The sequence below is a fragment of the Mustela lutreola genome, chromosome 1 (assembly GCF_030435805.1).
Source record: "Mustela lutreola isolate mMusLut2 chromosome 1, mMusLut2.pri, whole genome shotgun sequence".
Classification (NCBI taxonomy): Eukaryota; Metazoa; Chordata; class Mammalia; order Carnivora; family Mustelidae; genus Mustela; species Mustela lutreola.
Genome location: NC_081290.1, coordinates 284857562 through 284876646, shown reverse-complemented (window position 1 = coordinate 284876646; position 19085 = coordinate 284857562). Strand labels below are relative to the sequence as shown.

At 41.2% G+C, this 19085-nt stretch overlaps 1 protein-coding gene across 4 annotated transcripts in view; it reads right to left on the bottom strand.

The window, feature by feature from the left end:
• Window positions 1-19085, bottom strand: part of KDM2A (lysine demethylase 2A) — a 115060-nt gene that overhangs the window by 20177 nt on the left and 75798 nt on the right. For all 4 annotated transcript variants that reach the window (XM_059148781.1, XM_059148775.1, XM_059148791.1 and 1 more), the window contains exons 7-12: window positions 17166-17272; window positions 16494-16587; window positions 15173-15326; window positions 14054-14169; window positions 7624-7750; window positions 4170-4564 (exon numbers count right to left, since the gene is read on the bottom strand). In XM_059148781.1, coding sequence (XP_059004764.1) covers window positions 4170-4564; window positions 7624-7750; window positions 14054-14169; window positions 15173-15326; window positions 16494-16587; window positions 17166-17272 — 993 coding nt within the window. The remainder of the gene's footprint in view (window positions 1-4169; window positions 4565-7623; window positions 7751-14053; window positions 14170-15172; window positions 15327-16493; window positions 16588-17165; window positions 17273-19085) is intronic.

The window sequence follows — 19085 nt, the reverse complement described above, 5'->3', positions numbered from 1 at the left end:
GTAAAACCTAGAACGCGCTGACTTTCTCAGCCCATTTAAATGGCTGCTCCAACACTGACCTGTACTCCCCCTGAGGGCTTGATCCATAGCACGTCTCCGTATTTACTCCAACACTCAGCCTGCTTCCTGGCACAGAGTAGGCAGGCATTATTCGGAGAAGTGGAATAAATGAATTTCATAGATTTGTAACATCTAATTTTGTTTTCTCTAACAGTGATATGGATTATTAAGTACTCTACTAATATTATCATTAATTTTCAGAATAGCTCCACTGAGGTGGATGTTATTTTAGAGAAAATAGGCTTTCATATATCTAGTATCTTGACCGAAAGTCACATGTTTGCTAAGCTCATCAAAATAGCTTAGAGAAACCAAGAAAGTAAATATTTAGTAATATAATATATACTATATATATATTTACTAAATATATGTATTTACTAAATACATATATTTAGTAATATAATATAAAGTAAATATTCAGTAAACACTGAATTTGTTTCACTGAGTTGGGTAGCCAAATACACTGATACACTAAAAATCTTTTACTTATGTACGTATATTAAGAGCTCCTTTATAACCAAAATAAATACAAACAACACAGTAAAGTCCGATTAAAAACTTAGTCTTCCAGCTGACGCCCACCACATTGCTGTGACCCACTGGCAGCAGATGGCATGTCCCTCTCTCCAGCACCCCTGCGATGCACATACAAAAGAAACTTTTTCTCACATTAATGGCAGTGTACTATACACACTGCACCAAGTTCTGTCTCTAGTCAACATCTATCAAGCACAAGACTTCCCGGTTTCAGAGATGCGAAGTATCTCACAGTGCGAGAGAACTCCATTCTACTTTTAGGAGTCCAAGTCAACGTACCTCCCAGACACACTACTGACTACTTTCCCCGGATCTGTTACCAATAAGTCAACACTTTTTAATGCCCCCTTTTAAATCAAACCCCCTTCCAATTTTATATTCTACAATCTTTCTTCAACAACGTGGAATTTAATGTTTGGAATCTTCAAAGCCCTTTCCCACCATCACGAGAAAGGACTTTTCTCTCAGGGATACAGAATTACGGATCTTTCATCTTATCACTTTTACTCTCATCCCCGCTACTGGGTCTTCGTGAGAGCCACACAGGCTGCACCAAGAAGCAATCCCCCTCTTTGCAGGAAGAGTAAACTCCAGGCTTGCTGTCGTCCTCCACTGCAGCACAGGCCTCTATGCTACCAGCTCCAAGTTCTCGAGCACGGCAGTCTCCAGCTGTGCGGGAGTGGCACCTACCCAATCCAGTGCTTCTTTTCTTTTTGGTGATGTTCAGATTCTCAAAGTATTCAGGCTCTAAATTCACTATTGTCTGAAGCTCAGACTAAACATAAATGGTCAAATGCAGGCATGATTATCCACATGACCTTAAGTGAAAACTACCTGCAGAGCTGGGGTCTCAGCCTGCCGTCTTCTGCAATCAGCTTTACTTTAACTACGGTTATCAGGGCAAACAAGACAAGGTGTGGACAAGCCCCTGCAGGAATAATCAAACGCTGTCACCCCGCAGGTAGGTCGTCCTGGTGGCCACTCCCTCCTCATGCTCTGGTCTCTACGCCACTCTACCTTAGCCAGTGATGGCAACCATGTTTTTCATGATTCCTGACAAACAGAAGGAAGCTCTCCCTAGACTCTTTCCATAATGCTCAGAGCCCTCTTTAAAGATCTTTTTGACTCATTCCCTTTCTTCCTGCCTCCTTTCACTCTGCTTAGATATTTGACACAAATTTTTCTATATTTTCCTCTACCACTCTGCCTCCTCAAATATCTTTAACTACTTTAGTTAAGGGAGCATCTGTATTTCTATCATGACACCTGACCCTTTACAACTGACCAGTGGATTATAATATGGCTTCCGACAACTGGATTCAATGAAGTCAACTCCCCTATTCTTTTTCATGATTCAGAAATATAGATACCCAGACCAAAAGAATGTCAGTGAGATATAAACTTAGAAATCTTTCTTTTTAGGGATCCTATAGGCAAGTTAATTAATTTAATGTTTCCTACAGGTATCTATGATGGAATAGCTACATACAAAAGAAACGTCTGAGGGGAAAAAGGTAAAGATGCTATAATCAAACTCTCAGGAAAGTATATAAATGTATGTCCTATCACAATGGAAAAGAAAAAATTTAAATGCTCACTTTAGGGTGGAAAGTGAATTTAGAATCTAGTTTGTGGGGCGCCTGGGTGGCTCAGTGGGTTAAAGCCTCTGCCTTCGGCTCAGGTCATGATCCCAGGGTCCTGGGATAGAGCCCCACATTGGGCTCTCTGCTCAGCAGGGAGCCTGCTTCCCTTCCTCTCTCTCTCTGCCTGCCTCTCTGCCTACTTGTGATCTCTCTCTGTCAAATAAATAAATAAAATCTTAAAAAAAAAAAAAAAGAATCTAGTTTGTGAGTCTGGGAAAGTATGGTTAAGTTTGTTTTGCAGCATATTAATCATTATAGAAACAAGACCACACCTACCTAGACCTCTGCCATTTCCTCCCCTAAATATAAGCAACAATGATACCACCTGTCTCTTCTAGAACAAACCTTGTAAAACCAAACTACAAAACCAACTGTCCCACTTCTGTCACTACTGGAGAGGACCAACCTCACCAGGTTACCACTCTTTTCTGCCTCTAGTCTTTTACCCTTTCACTGATGCCTAAACAGTAAGATACAATTAAAAAGTTTAACATAAAAAGAAAAAGCAGGAGAAAGAAAAGTTCAGGTCCTATCCCAGATTACAGAATTCTTTCCTGAGGTGGTTGGCAGAAGTGGCCAAGGAAAAATGTGAATCAGGAAATCAGAAATGGAACAGACATACTAAGATATTAAGCCCATCTTCCTTAGGCCACATAAAATTATTCAATATAAATACTTCTGTGGCTTAAAATAATCTGTATGACAAATTTTGAAAATAAACACTTATTTACCAATAGCGAACCAGCTTTCTAATTCACATATCCATGCCCTGCATCCAAACTGTAGCTCCAAATGATGACTTACAAAGAAAATTGATATTCCCAGCCTGTAGAGTTTTTGGGGTTTATGGTAATGGTTACTTGTGAGGAAAGACTTAAAGGAACTTCCTCCAGTTTAGAAAGTTGATACCTGGACCCCTGAGAAGCTCATTTCTTTGAGACTAATACATGAAGGGTGGGACAGCTCTGAAAAATCACTAATACTGGGAGAGCTCTTGAAAAAGAAAAATCTATAACATGAAGAAACCTGATCTAGCAATCAGATAGGTTATGTCTGTCTTTTTTTTTTTTTTTTTTTTTTTTTTAAACCTCTATGCTCAATATGCGACTGACCTCACTACCCAGAGATCAACAGGCGCATGCTCCACTGAGAGAGCCAGCCAGGCGCCACGGGACAGATTATGTTTATTTACAATGACACTTCCTCAGAAGCTTTCCAATGGGTTTTAAAAATTTAAATCTTAAAAGTAGATAAAAATGAAACTAAGTATGCGAAAGCTACTCAACATCAACCAGTGGAAAAGAGCTTCTTCCTTATCTGCTTGGGGTGAGACTGCTAGAGATTGTTATTGGCCACTTTTATTCTGAAACAGGCCTCTTCATCTGCAGGTAACTTGTTTAAATAGTATTTCCTAATACTATTACTTAGTATTAAAAACGAAGAGTCTCCTTTATTTTTAGAATGAATCTGAAATCTGTGTTTTTTAGGACTAAATTTAAGTCCTAATTGAACATATAAATGTTAGTATTTCAACAGCAGGGACCTAACCTCACTTTAGGAATTCTAACACTGTACAGCACACACACACACCAGTAAATATTAATTTCTTTCTCGGGGCGCCTGGGTGGCTCAGTGGGTTAAGCCGCTGCCTTCGGCTCAGGTCATGATCTCAGGGTCCTGGGATCGAGTCCCGCATCGGGCTCTCTGCTCAGCAGGGAGCCTGCTTCCTCCTCTCTCTCTCTCTGCCTGCCTCTCTGCCTACTTGTGATCTCTGTCAAATAAATAAATAAATCTTTAAAAAAAAAAAAATATATATTAATTTCTTTCTGAATGAAACAGATTACCCGGAATTCCTATACTTTCTAAGAAATGCGAAGCTGCTTTCCCGAGCCAGATGAGTGGCTCCCATGCCACATAACCCACCCTTACCTTCACGTCGGCAATAAGAGCATCTTCATCTTCTATCCCTGTGGGGACACACTTCTTGTGCAGTGGCAGAGACTCCAACTTATCTACAAGACAGCGGAGGCCTTCAAGCTCAAAATGGGTCAGATGCACCTGCCTGTCCTTTCGAGGACTACACTGGGGATCCCACACTTGGCCGTTATGGGAGGCCCGGCTAGAGTCAGAGGAGGAGTCCCCTGACAAGGTTTTCTTCAGACTTGGAAGACTCCGGCAGCTTTTGCCCAGTCCGTCATAATCCAGGTTGACCCCATTGGCTACGGGGCTCGTGAGGACAGAACGCCTATTGCTCAGGCGCCTTGGTTCTCGATCCACTGCTTCTTCATCCCCATTTCCAGATTCCAACCCATTTAACTCCAAATCTGCCAGTAAAAAAAAAAAAAAGAACAAGCCACTTGACCATGTGATCAACGAGAGAAACAGGCGGCATGGGAGGGACCCTGGGGTTATAAATGACAAAGCTGGGACATTTTTTTTAAGATTTTATTTATTTGACAGAGAGACCACAAGTGGCAGAGAGTCGGGCAGAGAGTCGGGCAGAGAGGGGGGCGAAGCAGGCTCCCTGCTGAGCAGAGAGCCCGGTGCAGGGCTCTATCCCAGGACCCGGAGTTCATGACCCGAGCCGAAGGCAAGGGCTTAATCACTGAGCCACCCAGGCACCCAAAGCTGGGACATTTTAAAATGGTCTCTCCTTATCCCAGCTATGGCCACTTGTTGAAAATCGTAGTTACAGGTAAGAACAGGATCCGGAGTTAGTGGGACAGCTAAGGCAATGATCAACTGATTTTTCAAAAGATTGAAGAGTCCATGAACTGTGTGCTAGAAACAAGTCAGCTGACAATGGCTATAAATTAATTCCAAGTTCAGACTAAAATTTGGGGTTATAATTTCATTAACTTTTTATTTCATTTTATTTATTTATTTGACATAAACAGAGCACAAGCAGGGGGAGTGGCAGGCAGAGGGAGAAGCAAGCTCTTCACTGAGTAGAGAGCCCAATGTGGGGCTTAGTCCCAGGACCCTGGGATCATGATCTGAGCCAAATGTAGACACTTAACCGAGCCACCCAGGTGCCCCTTCATTAACTTTTTAAAAAGCAGTCAGTACGAAGCACATACAGTTTTTTTGTTTTGTTTTGTTTTTAAATTTATTTATTTGACAGAGAGAGACCACAAGCAGGCAGAGAGACAGGCAGAGAGAGAGAGGGAAGCAGGCTCCCTGCTGAGCAGAGACCCCGATACGGGACTCGATCCCAGGACCCTGAGATCATGACCCGAGCTGAAGGCAGAGGGCCAACCCAATGAGCCACCCAGGTGCCTGCACATACAGTTTTGTTAAAAGTTTTGGTTATGGGGCGCCTGGGTTACCGCTCTCTCTGCCTGCCTCTCTGCCTACTTGTAATCTCTCTCTCTGTGTCAAATAAATAAAATCTTAAAAAAAAAAAAGCTTTAAAGTTTTGGTCATAAAACTAAACTACGGAATTGAAATCTCAAATATGGGGACGCCTGGGTGGCTCAGTTGGTTGAGCGACTGCCTTCGGCTCAGGTCATGATCCCAGCGTCCTGGGATCGAGTCCCACATCAGGCTCCTTGCTCAGCAGGGAGCCTGCTTCTCCCTCTGCCTCTGCCTGCCATTCTGTCTGCCTGTGCTCGCTCGCTCTCCCTCTCTCTCTGACAAATAAATAAAATCTTGAAAAAAAAAAAAAAAAAAAGAAAGAAATCTCAAATATGGCTAACAAAACAAAGCAAGTGTTTTTAAAAAGATTTTGATAGGGACACCTGGGTGGCTCAGTAGGTTAAAGCCTCTGCCTTTGGCTCAGGTCATGATCCCAGGGTCCTGGAATCAAGCTCCATGTATGACTCTCTGCTCAGCAGGGAGCCTGTTTCCTCCTCTCTCTCTGCCTGCTTCTCTGCCTACTTGTAATCTCTGTCAAATAAATAAATAAAATCTTTTTTAAAAAAAGATTTTGATAGTCAAAATAAAGATCTAATGAAGGAAAAGCTGTTAACTGTTCACTGGTCCTTTATGAGGAAAGTAGTAGTAGAAACAGACTCTTCACTATACAGAACCAACCGAGGATCACCAGAGGGGTGGTGGGTGGGGGAGTGGGTGAAACAGGTGATGGGAATTAAGGAGCGTTCTTGCTGTGAGAAGCACCAGGCGCTCTATGGAAGAGCTGAATCACTATACTGTCCACCTGAAACTAGTATTACACTGCCTGCTAACTAACTGGGATTTAAGTAAAAACTTTAAAAAAAAAGTATAAAAATTAATTAGCCAATCCAAATGGGAAAACAAGTAATATGTTTATCAGTAATAATTTAGAAAATGTAAGATGGTACAAAGAAGTAGGTATTAGTCATCCCTTATTCCTCTAACCTTGGGTAACAACTCAACAGCTGGTATTTTCTTTCCATCCTTTTTCCTTTCTTTTTTTATAGCGTCTATGTATTTATTTGAGAGAAAGAGGGCATGAGTAAGACGAGGGGCAGAGAGAGAGAGAGAAGCAGATTCCCTGTTGAGCAGGGAGCCCATTGCAGGGCTGGACACCAGGACCCTGAGAGATTAGATCCCAGGACCCTGAGATCACAACCTGATCCGAAGGCAGATGCTTACCTTACTGAACCACCCAGGCACCCCTGAATCTTTTTCACTGCGTATGTGTATGACTATGATTGCGTTGGGATATGTGGCATATAAAATTAAATTCTGTATCCTGCTTTCATGTACTAGGTGATCATTTTTTATTTTCAAACAAGAATATAAACTATCCTCAAAGGAAAATGCTGAAGCAAAAAAAAATTATCTGGCTTAGATCGAAGATTCTGTGAAAGACATGACCATAGGATGTTACACTGTTGACTCCTCTATACCTCAAGGCATGAAACAACCTAAAAATGTATAACTAACAAAGTATCTTGCCATCCAATAAAATGGATGGCAAAATATAAGTTGAGGAAACATTAAAGCATAGAGGTTAAGGGTATAGATTTTAGAGACTTACCAACTTGACTAAAACTGTAGCTTTCACATTTATAAACTATAGGATCATGGACAGGTTTTTTAATTTCTTTGAAACTTAATGTCACCATCTGTAAAATGAGGATAATACCTATACCTACAGGTAATAACAGAATTTACTCCTTAGTAATGTGCCTGGAATACAGTTAAGAGTTAGCATGACGACATTTAGTTTTTATTGTACCAAAGACCATTCTTTAGATAATAAATATAGTAGAGAAGTGACTATCTTTCTTAAGGAGCTAAGTATTAACAATTCAGACAAAGAGGAGATCCAGATACTTCATGTTGCCTAGTAATTCATGTCTGGGTAGGAGCTCAGCTGTAACCAATGTTCAACTCCAATGAATGAACTCGGTAGTTCCAAGCAGGTAGATGCATGTTCACGCAGGACACTTACCCATACTGAGGGACTCTTTTTGAAATTCCTTAGTTAGGTGGGAGCGGTTTGTTATGCAGTACACATAGCGCTCCAACACGTACCAACACATCTCGTAGTAGAATGGATAACGGAACTTATTTGGAACCTACGTGGGAATAAAATAATGGGAAAAACAAGCTGGTAACAATTTTCAAGGAAAGAGAGTAAGACACACCATATCACTGCAAAAATTAACCCAGGAAAAACACTCTCATCAACACCTAGGGTGGCATTTGGAACAAGAACCTAAGTGGATCTCTCAACCTAAAAATTGTCGGTCTTGGGAAATGATCACCAAAATAAAGTTTCAGCTCCACTAAGAAGGTATCTTGGGAAAGCATCAAAAGTAAGTTTTGGGACCGAGAGTAAAGTGTTAGAGTACAACACAATACACTTGAGAAAACTGCTTCAGTGTTCTTGGGATACAAAGGTCTGCCAAACAGTCCTACCTTTACGACAGTTCTAACCTGAATTAGAAGACCACGGGATAAAGAATCTAATGGACAAGAGGACATGAGATGAAGCTATATGCTTTTATTACGTCCTTACCTATAGGACAGTATGATTAGAGAGACCTGTTCTCAAGCTATGCCTAGTCTAGGACACAAGACTGTATTTTCCCACCATTAGCTCTTAGCTGGTCTGTACAGTACTTCGCAGTTTGCCCTAATGGCAGGTCCACAAATGAGACTGCTGCACCACATGGCCTAATCAGCCACTGCCTTAGCTCCTTTCATTCCCTCCAGAAGCAGCATGAAATCATTCCAACTGAATAATAACAAAAAGAACTGCCCTTCAGCTCTAGCATAGTTGAAACAAAGGCAAATCAGCATGGATTAATCAGTGAGGAAGACCAACAATGGGGACTACCCTATATATATTTTGCTGTCTTGAAAGCCTAGAGGATAGCTTTCAAAAGGAGAGGCCCAACAATACTTTTAAGATTGTTTTGAATATGCAACTGAGAAGGTTTTCATCTCCTTTTCAAAGCTTCATGTCAGGTAGTATTCCTGAATTAAGGAGATCTGGATGGAAGGCCCTTTTCAAAGTCCTTCACCAGGTCACAGAGCATGACTGTGGAATGAGACTACTTTCCTCATTGCAAAGCAGGAGAGGCAGGTACTTTTCATTAGGTTTCCAATTCAGACAAGCTGGGCTCTGAGTCTGGGCATCTTAAATGATTACAGTTTTAACAACTAAAAGCAGTATTTCCTCTTTTATTTTCAAGTCAAATTAGGGGCACCTGGCTGGCTCGGCAGGTAAAGCATGCAATTCTTGATCTCAGGGTCATGAGTTCAAGCCCCACACTGGGCCTAGAGTCTACTTAAAAATACATAAATTAAATTTGTTTTTACAAAGATCAAATTAATTTACTTTTGATAAGGTGTGTGGGGGAACCACAATAATTAACAGATACCAGGTCCACCCAAATTAAATATAAAACACAGGCCTCTCTGCTCACCTTTTACACATATTAACACTTTTCTGGAAGGGTCTTTTTTTTTCTTTTTAAAGATTTTATTTATTTACTGAGAGAAAGAGAGACAAGCAGGGGGAGCAGCAGGCAGAGGGACAGGGAAAAGTAGGGTCCCTGCTGAGCAGAGAGCCCAACGCAGGGCTGGATCCTAGGACCCAGGATCATGACCCACACAGAAAGCAGACGTTTTACCAACTAAGCCACCTGGTGCCCTGTGGAAGGGTCTTTATGAAAAGTTCAGGACAACCCAAAATTCTAAAGCCCTTTGGTACTCTGCTGAGAGGTGAGTATTGACAGTTTAAAAAAAAAAAAAAAAAAGACATTAAACTTTTGATTTTTTACTTGGAACTCATAAGACTGCATTAGAAACACGCAAGATACCACACACCCACCCAACTTGCCTCATTATATTTTACCTTTGTTACCAGACACCACAGAACATATAAATTTCTAAGACTGGATTATAATTTTTTTGTTTGGGGACTTTTTTTTTTTTTTTTAAGATTTTATTTATTTATTTGACAGAGAGAAATCACAAGTAGATGGAGAGGCAGGCAGAGAGAGAGAGAGGGAAGCAGGCTCTCTGCTGAGCAGAGAGCCCGATGCGGGACTCGATCCCAGGACTCTGAGATCATGACCTGAGCCGAAGGCAGCAGCTTAACCCACTGAGCCACCCAGGCGCCCCTGGGGACTTTTTTTAAATCCTCTTTACGAATTATGGAGCTTTTAAGTGCTATCAGTAGAATAATCACCAACACTCAAGTTTAAATAGTACGGTATTTCCACACTGGCATGGCAAAAGAAACCAAACCACTGTCTTAATTTATAACACACTTTATTTTTATAAAGTAACATATTAAATGAATGCCAGACTGGTTTTGGCACATAAAAGGTTGGTGTGGAAAGCAATCATAATAATAATAATAATAATAATAATAATATCACTGTGTGTACATATGAAGGGGAGTCAATGAAATTTTACAGAAACACCAAGGAGTTCCTTATTTAGAATGAAAGAATTAAACTATATTTAGGGAAAATGGAATAATGTGGTCAGACTGAAATTTGACATTTTCTGATAAACAAAGCCTAGGAATATTAGTTAAATCAAGATCAGTTATTTTAAGTTTAACAGTCTGCAACAAACTGCTAGCAGAGATAAGGTAACTCGTTTCACCTATGCCAGTAAATACACATTCTCCTTTTCTTCCCTCAAACAGAGCAACTTATCAATTAAGTCAGTAACTCAAAGGCATAATAATAGTAATTTTATCCAAAAAAGGGGGAATAGTTTCTAAAACCTAATTTTCAGATTGAATCTTAGAGTAGATAGGTGGTATTACCTCAGAATGATTCTGAGTTAAATAAGAGTACTTTATTATGAAATTACATAAATTTCCTTTTTTGAAAAATCAACTATTTTTTTATTATTGAAATTTCAAACTTAACTATTTTCTTGTAGTTTCATCACTCTTAAAAAACAAACACATATAAACTTTTGTTAAAAAAAAGAACTTATTAATTGGAGAGAGAGAGCAAGGGTGTATGAGAGAGGGAGCAGGAGACTCCGTGTGGGGGAATCGATCCCAGGACCCCAAGATCATGACCTGAGCTGAAGGCACACACTCAACTGAGCCACCCAGGTACCCTTATAAAAATTTATTTTTTTCAAGATTTTTATTTTATTTGACAGACAGAGATCACAAGTAGGCAGAGAGGCAGGGAGAGAGAGAGAGAGAGAAGGCTCCCCACTGAGCAGAGAGCCCCATGTGGGGCTTGATCCCAGGACCCTGGGATCATGACCTGAGCTGAAGACAGAGGTTTTAACCCACTGAGCCAACCAGGCACCCCTAAAATTTATTTTAAAAGCACTGCAGGGGCATCTGGGTGGGACAGCTGGTTACATGTTCAACTCTTGGTTCTGGCTCAGGTCATGATCTCAGGATCATGAGGTCAAGCCCAGTGTGGGGCTCCACACTCAACAGGGATCCTGCTTAAGAGTCTCTCCCTCTGTGACACGGAGCTCAATCCCAGGACCCTGGGATGACAACCTGAGCCGCTTAATCAACTGAGCCACCCAGGCACCCTAATAAATAAGGGCACTGCATCATCATCATCATTTTTTTTTTCATTTTATTTATTTATTTGACAGAGAGAACACAAGCAGGGGGAGCAGAAGCGGGAGAGGAAGACGCTGGCTCTCAGCTGAGCAGGGAGCCCAAGGTGGGGATTGATCCCAAGACCCTAGGATCATGACCTGAGACGAAGGCAGATGCTCAACTGAGCCACCTAGGCGCCAGAACTGCCTCTTTTTAATTCTAACAGGGAATCCCTATAACTCCAACACTACTACTCTTGTGTGTAAGTAAGGTAATAGGTAGCTGTTAACCAAAATACAGGTCTCTTCTTTTAAAGATTTTTTTTATTTATTTGAAAGAAAGAGAGACAAGCAGGGGGAGCAGCAGGCGGAGGGAGAAGCAGGTTTCCTGATGAGCAGGGACCCTGACACGCAGGGCTCGATCCCAGGACCCTGGGATCATGACATGCACTGAAGACAGACGCTTAATGACTGAGCCACTCAGATGTCCCAAAACACAGGTTTCAAAATAGGAACCAAAATATTTGAGCATGTTCACAATAAATAGGTCAATGACCGTTCCTTCTAAAAATTGTAAATTCTTCACTAATTGTGGTATTTTATTATTTTTAAGTTACTTTTTAGATTTTCTTTATTTGAGAGAGAGAGAGAGACAGCAAGTGAGCATGAGTGTGGGAGAGGGGCAGAGGGAGAAGGAGACACAGGCTCTCCAGTGATCAGGGAGCCCCACACAGGGCTTGATCCCAGCACTCTGGGATTTTGACGTCAGCTGGAGGCAGCTGCTTAACCAACTAAGCCACACAGGTGCCAACTGTGATTTTTTAAAATGATTTTATTTACTTATTTCAGAGAGAGCAAAGAGAGAGAGAAAGAAAGAGGGAACACATGTGAGCACATGATCACAGCGAAGCAACAAAGGGAGAAGACGACTCCCTGATGAGCAGGGAGCATGACATGGGGCTCGATCACAGGACCCCGAAATCATGACCAGAGTTGAAGGCAGACGCTCAACTGACTGAGGGACTCAGGCACCCCCTAACTGCAAATCTTTAAATTTAACTTTGAAAACTTTCAAATCCACCAAAAAGTGTTTTTTTTTTTAAAGATTTTATTTTATGGGCGCCTGGGTGGCTCAGTGGTTAAGCCGCTGCCTTCGGCTCAGGTCATGATCCCAGGGTCCTGGGATCAAGTCCCGCATCCGGCTCTCTGCTCAGCAGGGAAGCCTGCTCCCCACTCTCTCTCTGCCTGCCTCTCTGCCTACTTGTGAACTCTGTCAAATAAATAAATAAATAAATAAAATCTTTTAAAGATTTAATTTTATTTTTTTAAAGATTTTATTTATTTATTTGAGAGAGAGAGACAGTGAGAGAGAGCATGAGCGAGGAGAAGGTCAGAGGGAGAAGCAGACTCCCCATGGAGCTGGGAGCCTGATGCGGGACTCAATCCCGGGACTCCGGGATCATGACCTGAGCCGAAGGCGGTCGTCCAACCAACTGAGCCACCCAGGCGTCATTTGACAAAGAGAGAGAGATCACAAGTAGGCAGAGAGGCAGGCAGAAGAAAGGGAAGAAGGGGAAGCAAGCTCCCCACCAAGCAGAGAGCCCCATGTGGGGCTCCATCCCAGGATCTTGAGATCATGACCTGAGCTGAAGCAGAGGCTTAACCCACTGAGCCACCCAGGTGCCCCTCAAATCCACAAAAAAGTTTTAAGAGCAGTGCAGAACACTGCCTATAGCATTATTCGAGATTCACCCCCATCAACATTTCCCCACATTTGCTAATCATCTACCCTGTTATTCTGCTGAACTACTTGAGAGCAAGATGGGAACATCACACCCTCTAAAGACTCTATGCTCTAATTGGTCTTTAAGGTCAATACCATCTATACATTAATCATATGTAATTCAGCCCTTACTGACTTGGGTTCTACTAAAGAATTAAGCCCTATATTCCGAAGACATGGGTTGGCCAGCAAACAGCAGCGAGTGGATTTGGTCTGCTGCCTATTTTTGCAAGCCCTGCGAGCTAAGAGGGTTTTTTACATTTTTAAAGGACTGAAAAAAAAAACCAACAACTAAAATTAGAGCATTTTGTTTTATGGGAAAACTATATGAAATTCAAATCTCAGTGTCCTTAAATAAAATTATTTTATTTGAGCCATTCTCATTCGTTTAAGTATTTCATTCTACAAGGCAGTTAAGTACTTGCAGCAGATCCTGTATGGCCCACAGAGCCTAAAACATTCACTATCTGATTCTTTACAGAAAAAGTTTTACCAACTCTCTCAAGGGCATCCACTACACGTTGTAAGTACCTAACTTTTTTCCTTTATATCTAGAATGGTATCAGCTACGTACCCTCCCAGGGAAAACCTAGAAAATAAGATGTGCCAATCATTTTCTGAAGGACTTCATTCTCTCAAGGAACCCCAGATGGGAAAAGCAGTATGTACCCTGAATTATTCAAATACAACGGTTTGGGTGGGGCATTCTAATCGGAGTAAAGATACATGAACTCACACTGTGACTCCTGACTTGATATATCTTATTACATCGAATTATTCTAAGACGATAAAATTTAAAAACATCAATTACCAAATGTCCATTTCTAGCCCTATAAAAATCCAAGATACCAAGAACCTCAAAGAATTAGAGTCCTCCAAATTAAGCATGTAAATCTTGTTAAAGCTTTCCTCTCGGTGTCCCTGAAATGTAAACAATGTATTTTAATTCAGGAAAAATTGAAGTTTTGAAGTAACTACCCATGAATCTCTTATAACATCTCTTAAATGGCAGTCATCTCTTCCACATCCAGTTCTATGCAGAGTTACTCACCCGTGTTCGATCTTCAATGTTGTATATTTTTAACTGCATGGGGATATTGAAGCTATGCAAAAAATTGCCTCCAAAGACTAATGTGTCTGTAGGAGTATACACAGCATGAATCCAGCCTAGAAGAAAGGAGTGGAGGGGCAATGGCTTTAGCACATGTTATAACACGGCATTCTCAGAGACCTGGTAAAAGACTCCTAGATCACACATTTTACTCTGATTCTGCCACTTAGTGGTTGGTCAAATTATTTAATCTCTTGCAGCCTCAATATCCTCTATAAAAATTAAACTTTATATGGTTATTAGTAAGCATTAAATCAGAAAATGCACGTAAAGTGTTTAGCATACAACAAGTTTAACACATGCTGTTTCTACTTACGGGAGCACCTACTGTGAAGGCACGGTACCAGAGATTACCCAGTGTTTCCGTTTACCCCTCACAACGATTTCAATATTTGACCAATGTGGTATTAGCAGGTAAATACACAGAATTAAATACACGTCTGTGATTCCAAAATCTGTGTTCTATTTATTTTAGGACTAGTGACCCAATAAAAATATCACTAATTTCTACACCCCTTGCAGCCATCCCTTAGAACAGGGAGCTCTTATCTGGACGTTAGATACTGCATGCTGACCAGGTCCTATCCTTAAAAGACTCTGATTACCTAGAGCTCATGTGGGGCCCAAACATGTAAATCTGAAAAGCCACCACTGGCGATTTTTTTTTTTTTTTTTTAAAGATTTTGCTGACTTGAGAGAGAATGCACAGAGCAAGAGCAAGAGCACGAATGGGGAGAGGGAGAAGCAGGCTCCCCTCTGGGCAGTGAGACCAACGTGGGTCTCAATCCCAGGACCCTGGGATCCTGACCTGAGCTGAAGGCAGACATTCACCGACTTAGCCACCCAAGCGCCCCACCACTGGCAATTCTGATTTTAGTGGAAAATCAGTGCTTTTTAAAAAAATCCAAATTGTTTGCATCTGATACTCCATAATGACTGAAAAGGACACTATTGTTTTCTGCCCACCCAATTATCACCATTCTTGGTGGTAATCCATCAGTTCTTTTTCTCAAAGAAAAGAAAGTGGCTAAACAACCCCTTTTTCCCCATCCTGCTTACCTGAGGGAATGACGAAGGTATAGCCCTGCTTGAGCTCAATGCGCTGGCAATCTGACACCCGGTCACCCAGAAAGATGTCTCCCTGTTTCCCTGACAGCAGCCAATTCTCGTACAGCTCCAGGTTGTGGGCTGTAGGGGGGATGAGCCAGAAGACCTGTGAGTTAAAAAACTTCAGTCTGTTAACAGCTATTGACATGACCAGTCGTCTCCCTCAACTAATAAATGGGTACAAGGTAAGGTCAAGAGGTAGAAGAGCAACAAGCAATTCCCTTAGCTTACAGAACCTGACCATTTGGGAAATTCTAGAGGCCCTAAAGAAGTAGATCTTTTTTTGACTTGTTGAAATGGTATTAGAGCTTCTTGGGGGTTTGACTGTAGAGTCCAGAACAGATCCAGGGCTGAGAGAGAAGCGGTGTATTCAGTTTGTTACCTAAATAGTCCCTTACTTGCCCCGAGTTACCTGGCCTCTACAGTCCTAAGAAGGACAGTTAGGTACAATGTCTTGAAGAGACAGGCCTAGGTTGCTTTGTTCTAGGGTAGTAACCACGATCAAAATGACAAAACTTAGGATACCAGTTAAATGAATCCAAAGTAAACAAAATGACTTTGGATTTGGAGGTACAGTTGTTCTAAATTAAGACTTCATATTTTAAAAGCATCGGTTTTCATTCTAGTTCTACTTTTTTCTCTGACAAAGCATCCACTTCCAGCAAGGGGAAAAAAGGGTAACCATAGGAGTACAATACTATAAACCTGACATTAATCCCAGATTTCTGTTCTCACACAGCATTTAGAAACAATCTGGTAAGATGGAATATAGTTCTTTCTGAATGAGAATAATATTTCAAAATCTATTCATACCCTTGGAGAGGACTTAAAGGCTTCCTTTGACCAAAGTTCAGATCAATGCCTTCATATAGGAAAAGGTGGTCTGAATTCTAATTTCTGATATCGTTGTGAATCTATACAAAATTTCTGTTGCCTTCTACTTCGTTATTACACGTCGAGGTAGAAAAATTATCCTGTCTTCCTAAAACCACTCCCTTGCCTTCATGTGGAGAATTCGCCCTGGGAATCTAAAAACAGGACTGTTGAGTTTTACTAAGTACTGTGCCAATATTGGTGTAATGACAGCAGACCAGATGAATACTAATTCCTACTGAAGTCTAGCCAAGAAGGTCAACTTAATCTTTGATTCTCTCTAGAACAGGGGACAATTCTCTAACAGATTCATTTCCAGGGTATATTAAGCATGCATGAACTGAAGCAGAATCATAAAATCAGCTTCAGAGTCCAACTCCCATCATGACTATGACCGTACCTTTCCCCCTTGATGGATGTGATACCAAACAGAGGTACCACCAAAGTCCACATGGAAGTCAGTATAGCAGCCTCGAACACTCATTAGACAGTACCTGACCCAAAAAAAGCAGCAGCATTAGTGCACTGATTAAAAAGAGAGCCTGCTCTACCCCAATGCCACACTCTCCCCTTTCACACACTATCCCACTTTGTGCCTAATCAATTCCCAGTGAGAGGAATGCAGTTTCAAATCATTGTAATATCAGACCATACATTTTCTCTGACTTATGTAGTCACGGTTATGACACTTTTACATACACTCCCTCCTTCGAACTGTAAAGCCTACTGCTTAAAAAATTCATCTTTTGGGGGGAAGATTTTATTTATTTATTTATTTGGGAGACAAAGTAAGAGAGAGAGAGAGAGAGCGAGCGAGCATGAGATGGGAGAGGGTCAGAGGGAGAAGCACACTTCCCACTGGGCAGAGTCTGAAGCAGGACTCGATCCTGGGACTCCAGGATCATGACTTGAGCTGCAAGCAGTCTCTTAAAGAACTGAGCCACCCAGGCACCCAAGAATTCATCTCTTTGATCATTTAGGACATAGAGCAAGGCTGTGAAGGGAGGAACCAGTCCTTGCTATCACTTTGACTTCCCAACACACCTGAGGAAATTCAGGAAAAGCCACTTACTTCTGTACTTTGGGGTACTGCATCTCCAAGATGGCATTTGTTGATTCAGTCTGACTCTCCTTCAGATGCCTTGGCCACATGTTGTCTACCCAGTCAATGAAATCCACCTTTAAAAAGGAGGAGGAAACATTTAGGATTCAATGGGAGGACTGGGATTAAAGAGAATTTTAAAGTCAGGAAAACAGAATTTCTCAATTCTGTCTGAAAGACTACACTTCATTTATTTTACTGACTTTTTTTCCTTTAAGTAGGCTCCACACCCAACGTGGAGCCCAACGCAGGGCCTGAACTCATGACCCTCAGACTAAGACCTGAGCTCAGATCAAGTCTGACACTTTACCAGCTGAGCCACCCAGGGACCCCTGAAAGACTATAATTTAATTATGAATAAGCAATCTGTTGGTGAATCATGGGGTCAGCAGCAAACATTCTAGAAATCATTATTCAGTGAGAACAAAGATTAATGGTTCCATCAACATGATCATAAAGATAGATCTAAGCAAAATGAAGTCACAGTATCTCTTCTGTGTCAGTAATGGCAGAATCAGCTGTCTTTTTCTGATTCAATAAAAGGCACTGTCTGGAATGTACTGATAAATTTATCAGAAGATGTAACACTGTTAGAGCAGCTCAAATGTCAAAAATAGAAATAAATAATTTTTTTGGAAAAGGAAAGAAATCCTATAGTCTGCTATAGAATCTATTAGGTTAGGAATCAGAACTTCCAGGGCTGTCATGTTTTCTCAGGATCACATGCAAGTCCCTGGAACTCATTTGTAAAATGAGGATAATTAACTCAAAGTGATATTATGAGGATTACATGTAAATACATGTTAAAATTTTCAAAAATAATGTTGTAAGAATTTAGAAATCTAATTCACTCATTCATGCATGCATGCATTCATTCATCCATTAATAAGATTTATCTGAAAGAGAAAAAGCATGAGAGAGAACACACAAGGTGGGGAGAGGGGCAGAGAGAGAGGTAAAAGCAGACTCCCTGCTGAGCAGGGAGCCCAGTGTGGGGCTGGATCCCAGGATCCCAATCCCAAGACCCCGGAATCATGACCTGAGTGAGACTTTAGCCAACTATGACATCCAGGCGCCCTGGAATCTATTTTAAATATGTGTTGAAAGAAGAAGTGAAAACAGTATGAACTTATTTGCACTTTATAATGAATTGTAGCATGTCATGTACCTCCAAACATGTGTACCTCCCCACCACTGACCTCCAAGAAACAGTCTCAGGTAGCTAATTTATTGTGAGCCAAACCATGAATTCAGTACAATATTGACACAGTGAATATCTAGCTTAATGCTATAAAACACATGTATCTGCTAAGCTTTCCAACAAAATCTTTCATTTGATCATTTACTTCCCTTATAACAAAAACCTGGACAAATGCATAAAATCTGTGCATAGTGACGTGAGGGAGGTGTCTAGGGGAACACTCAGATGTAAACTGTGGGAGTGGCCAGAAGGGATCACCAATGACATGCAAATTGAAGAGCAACAAATTAAGTTAACTTGCTACTTTACCTTAAAGGATTTCTGTTCAGGGAGCCAAGAGTTTTAACCTAACACCCACTGGGCCTAGAACACTGAATGAACTCTAGCTTCCTTTCTTTCCCTCAAACAGTATCTACTTTCTGTTCTCTTCATGTAGTGGTCAGCATCTCCCAACTCCTGGTATTCTCCTTTGGAAAGTCTTTTTTTTTTTTTTTTTTTTTTAAAGATTTCATTTATTTATTTGACAGATCACAAGTAGGCAGAGAGAGAGAGGGAAGCAGGGTCCCCGATGAGCAGAGAGCCCGATGAGGGACTCGATTCCAGGACCCTGGGATCATGACCTGAGCTGAAGGCAAAGGCTTTAACCCACTGAGCCACCCAGGTGCCTCCTTTGGAAAGTCTTTAAAGAA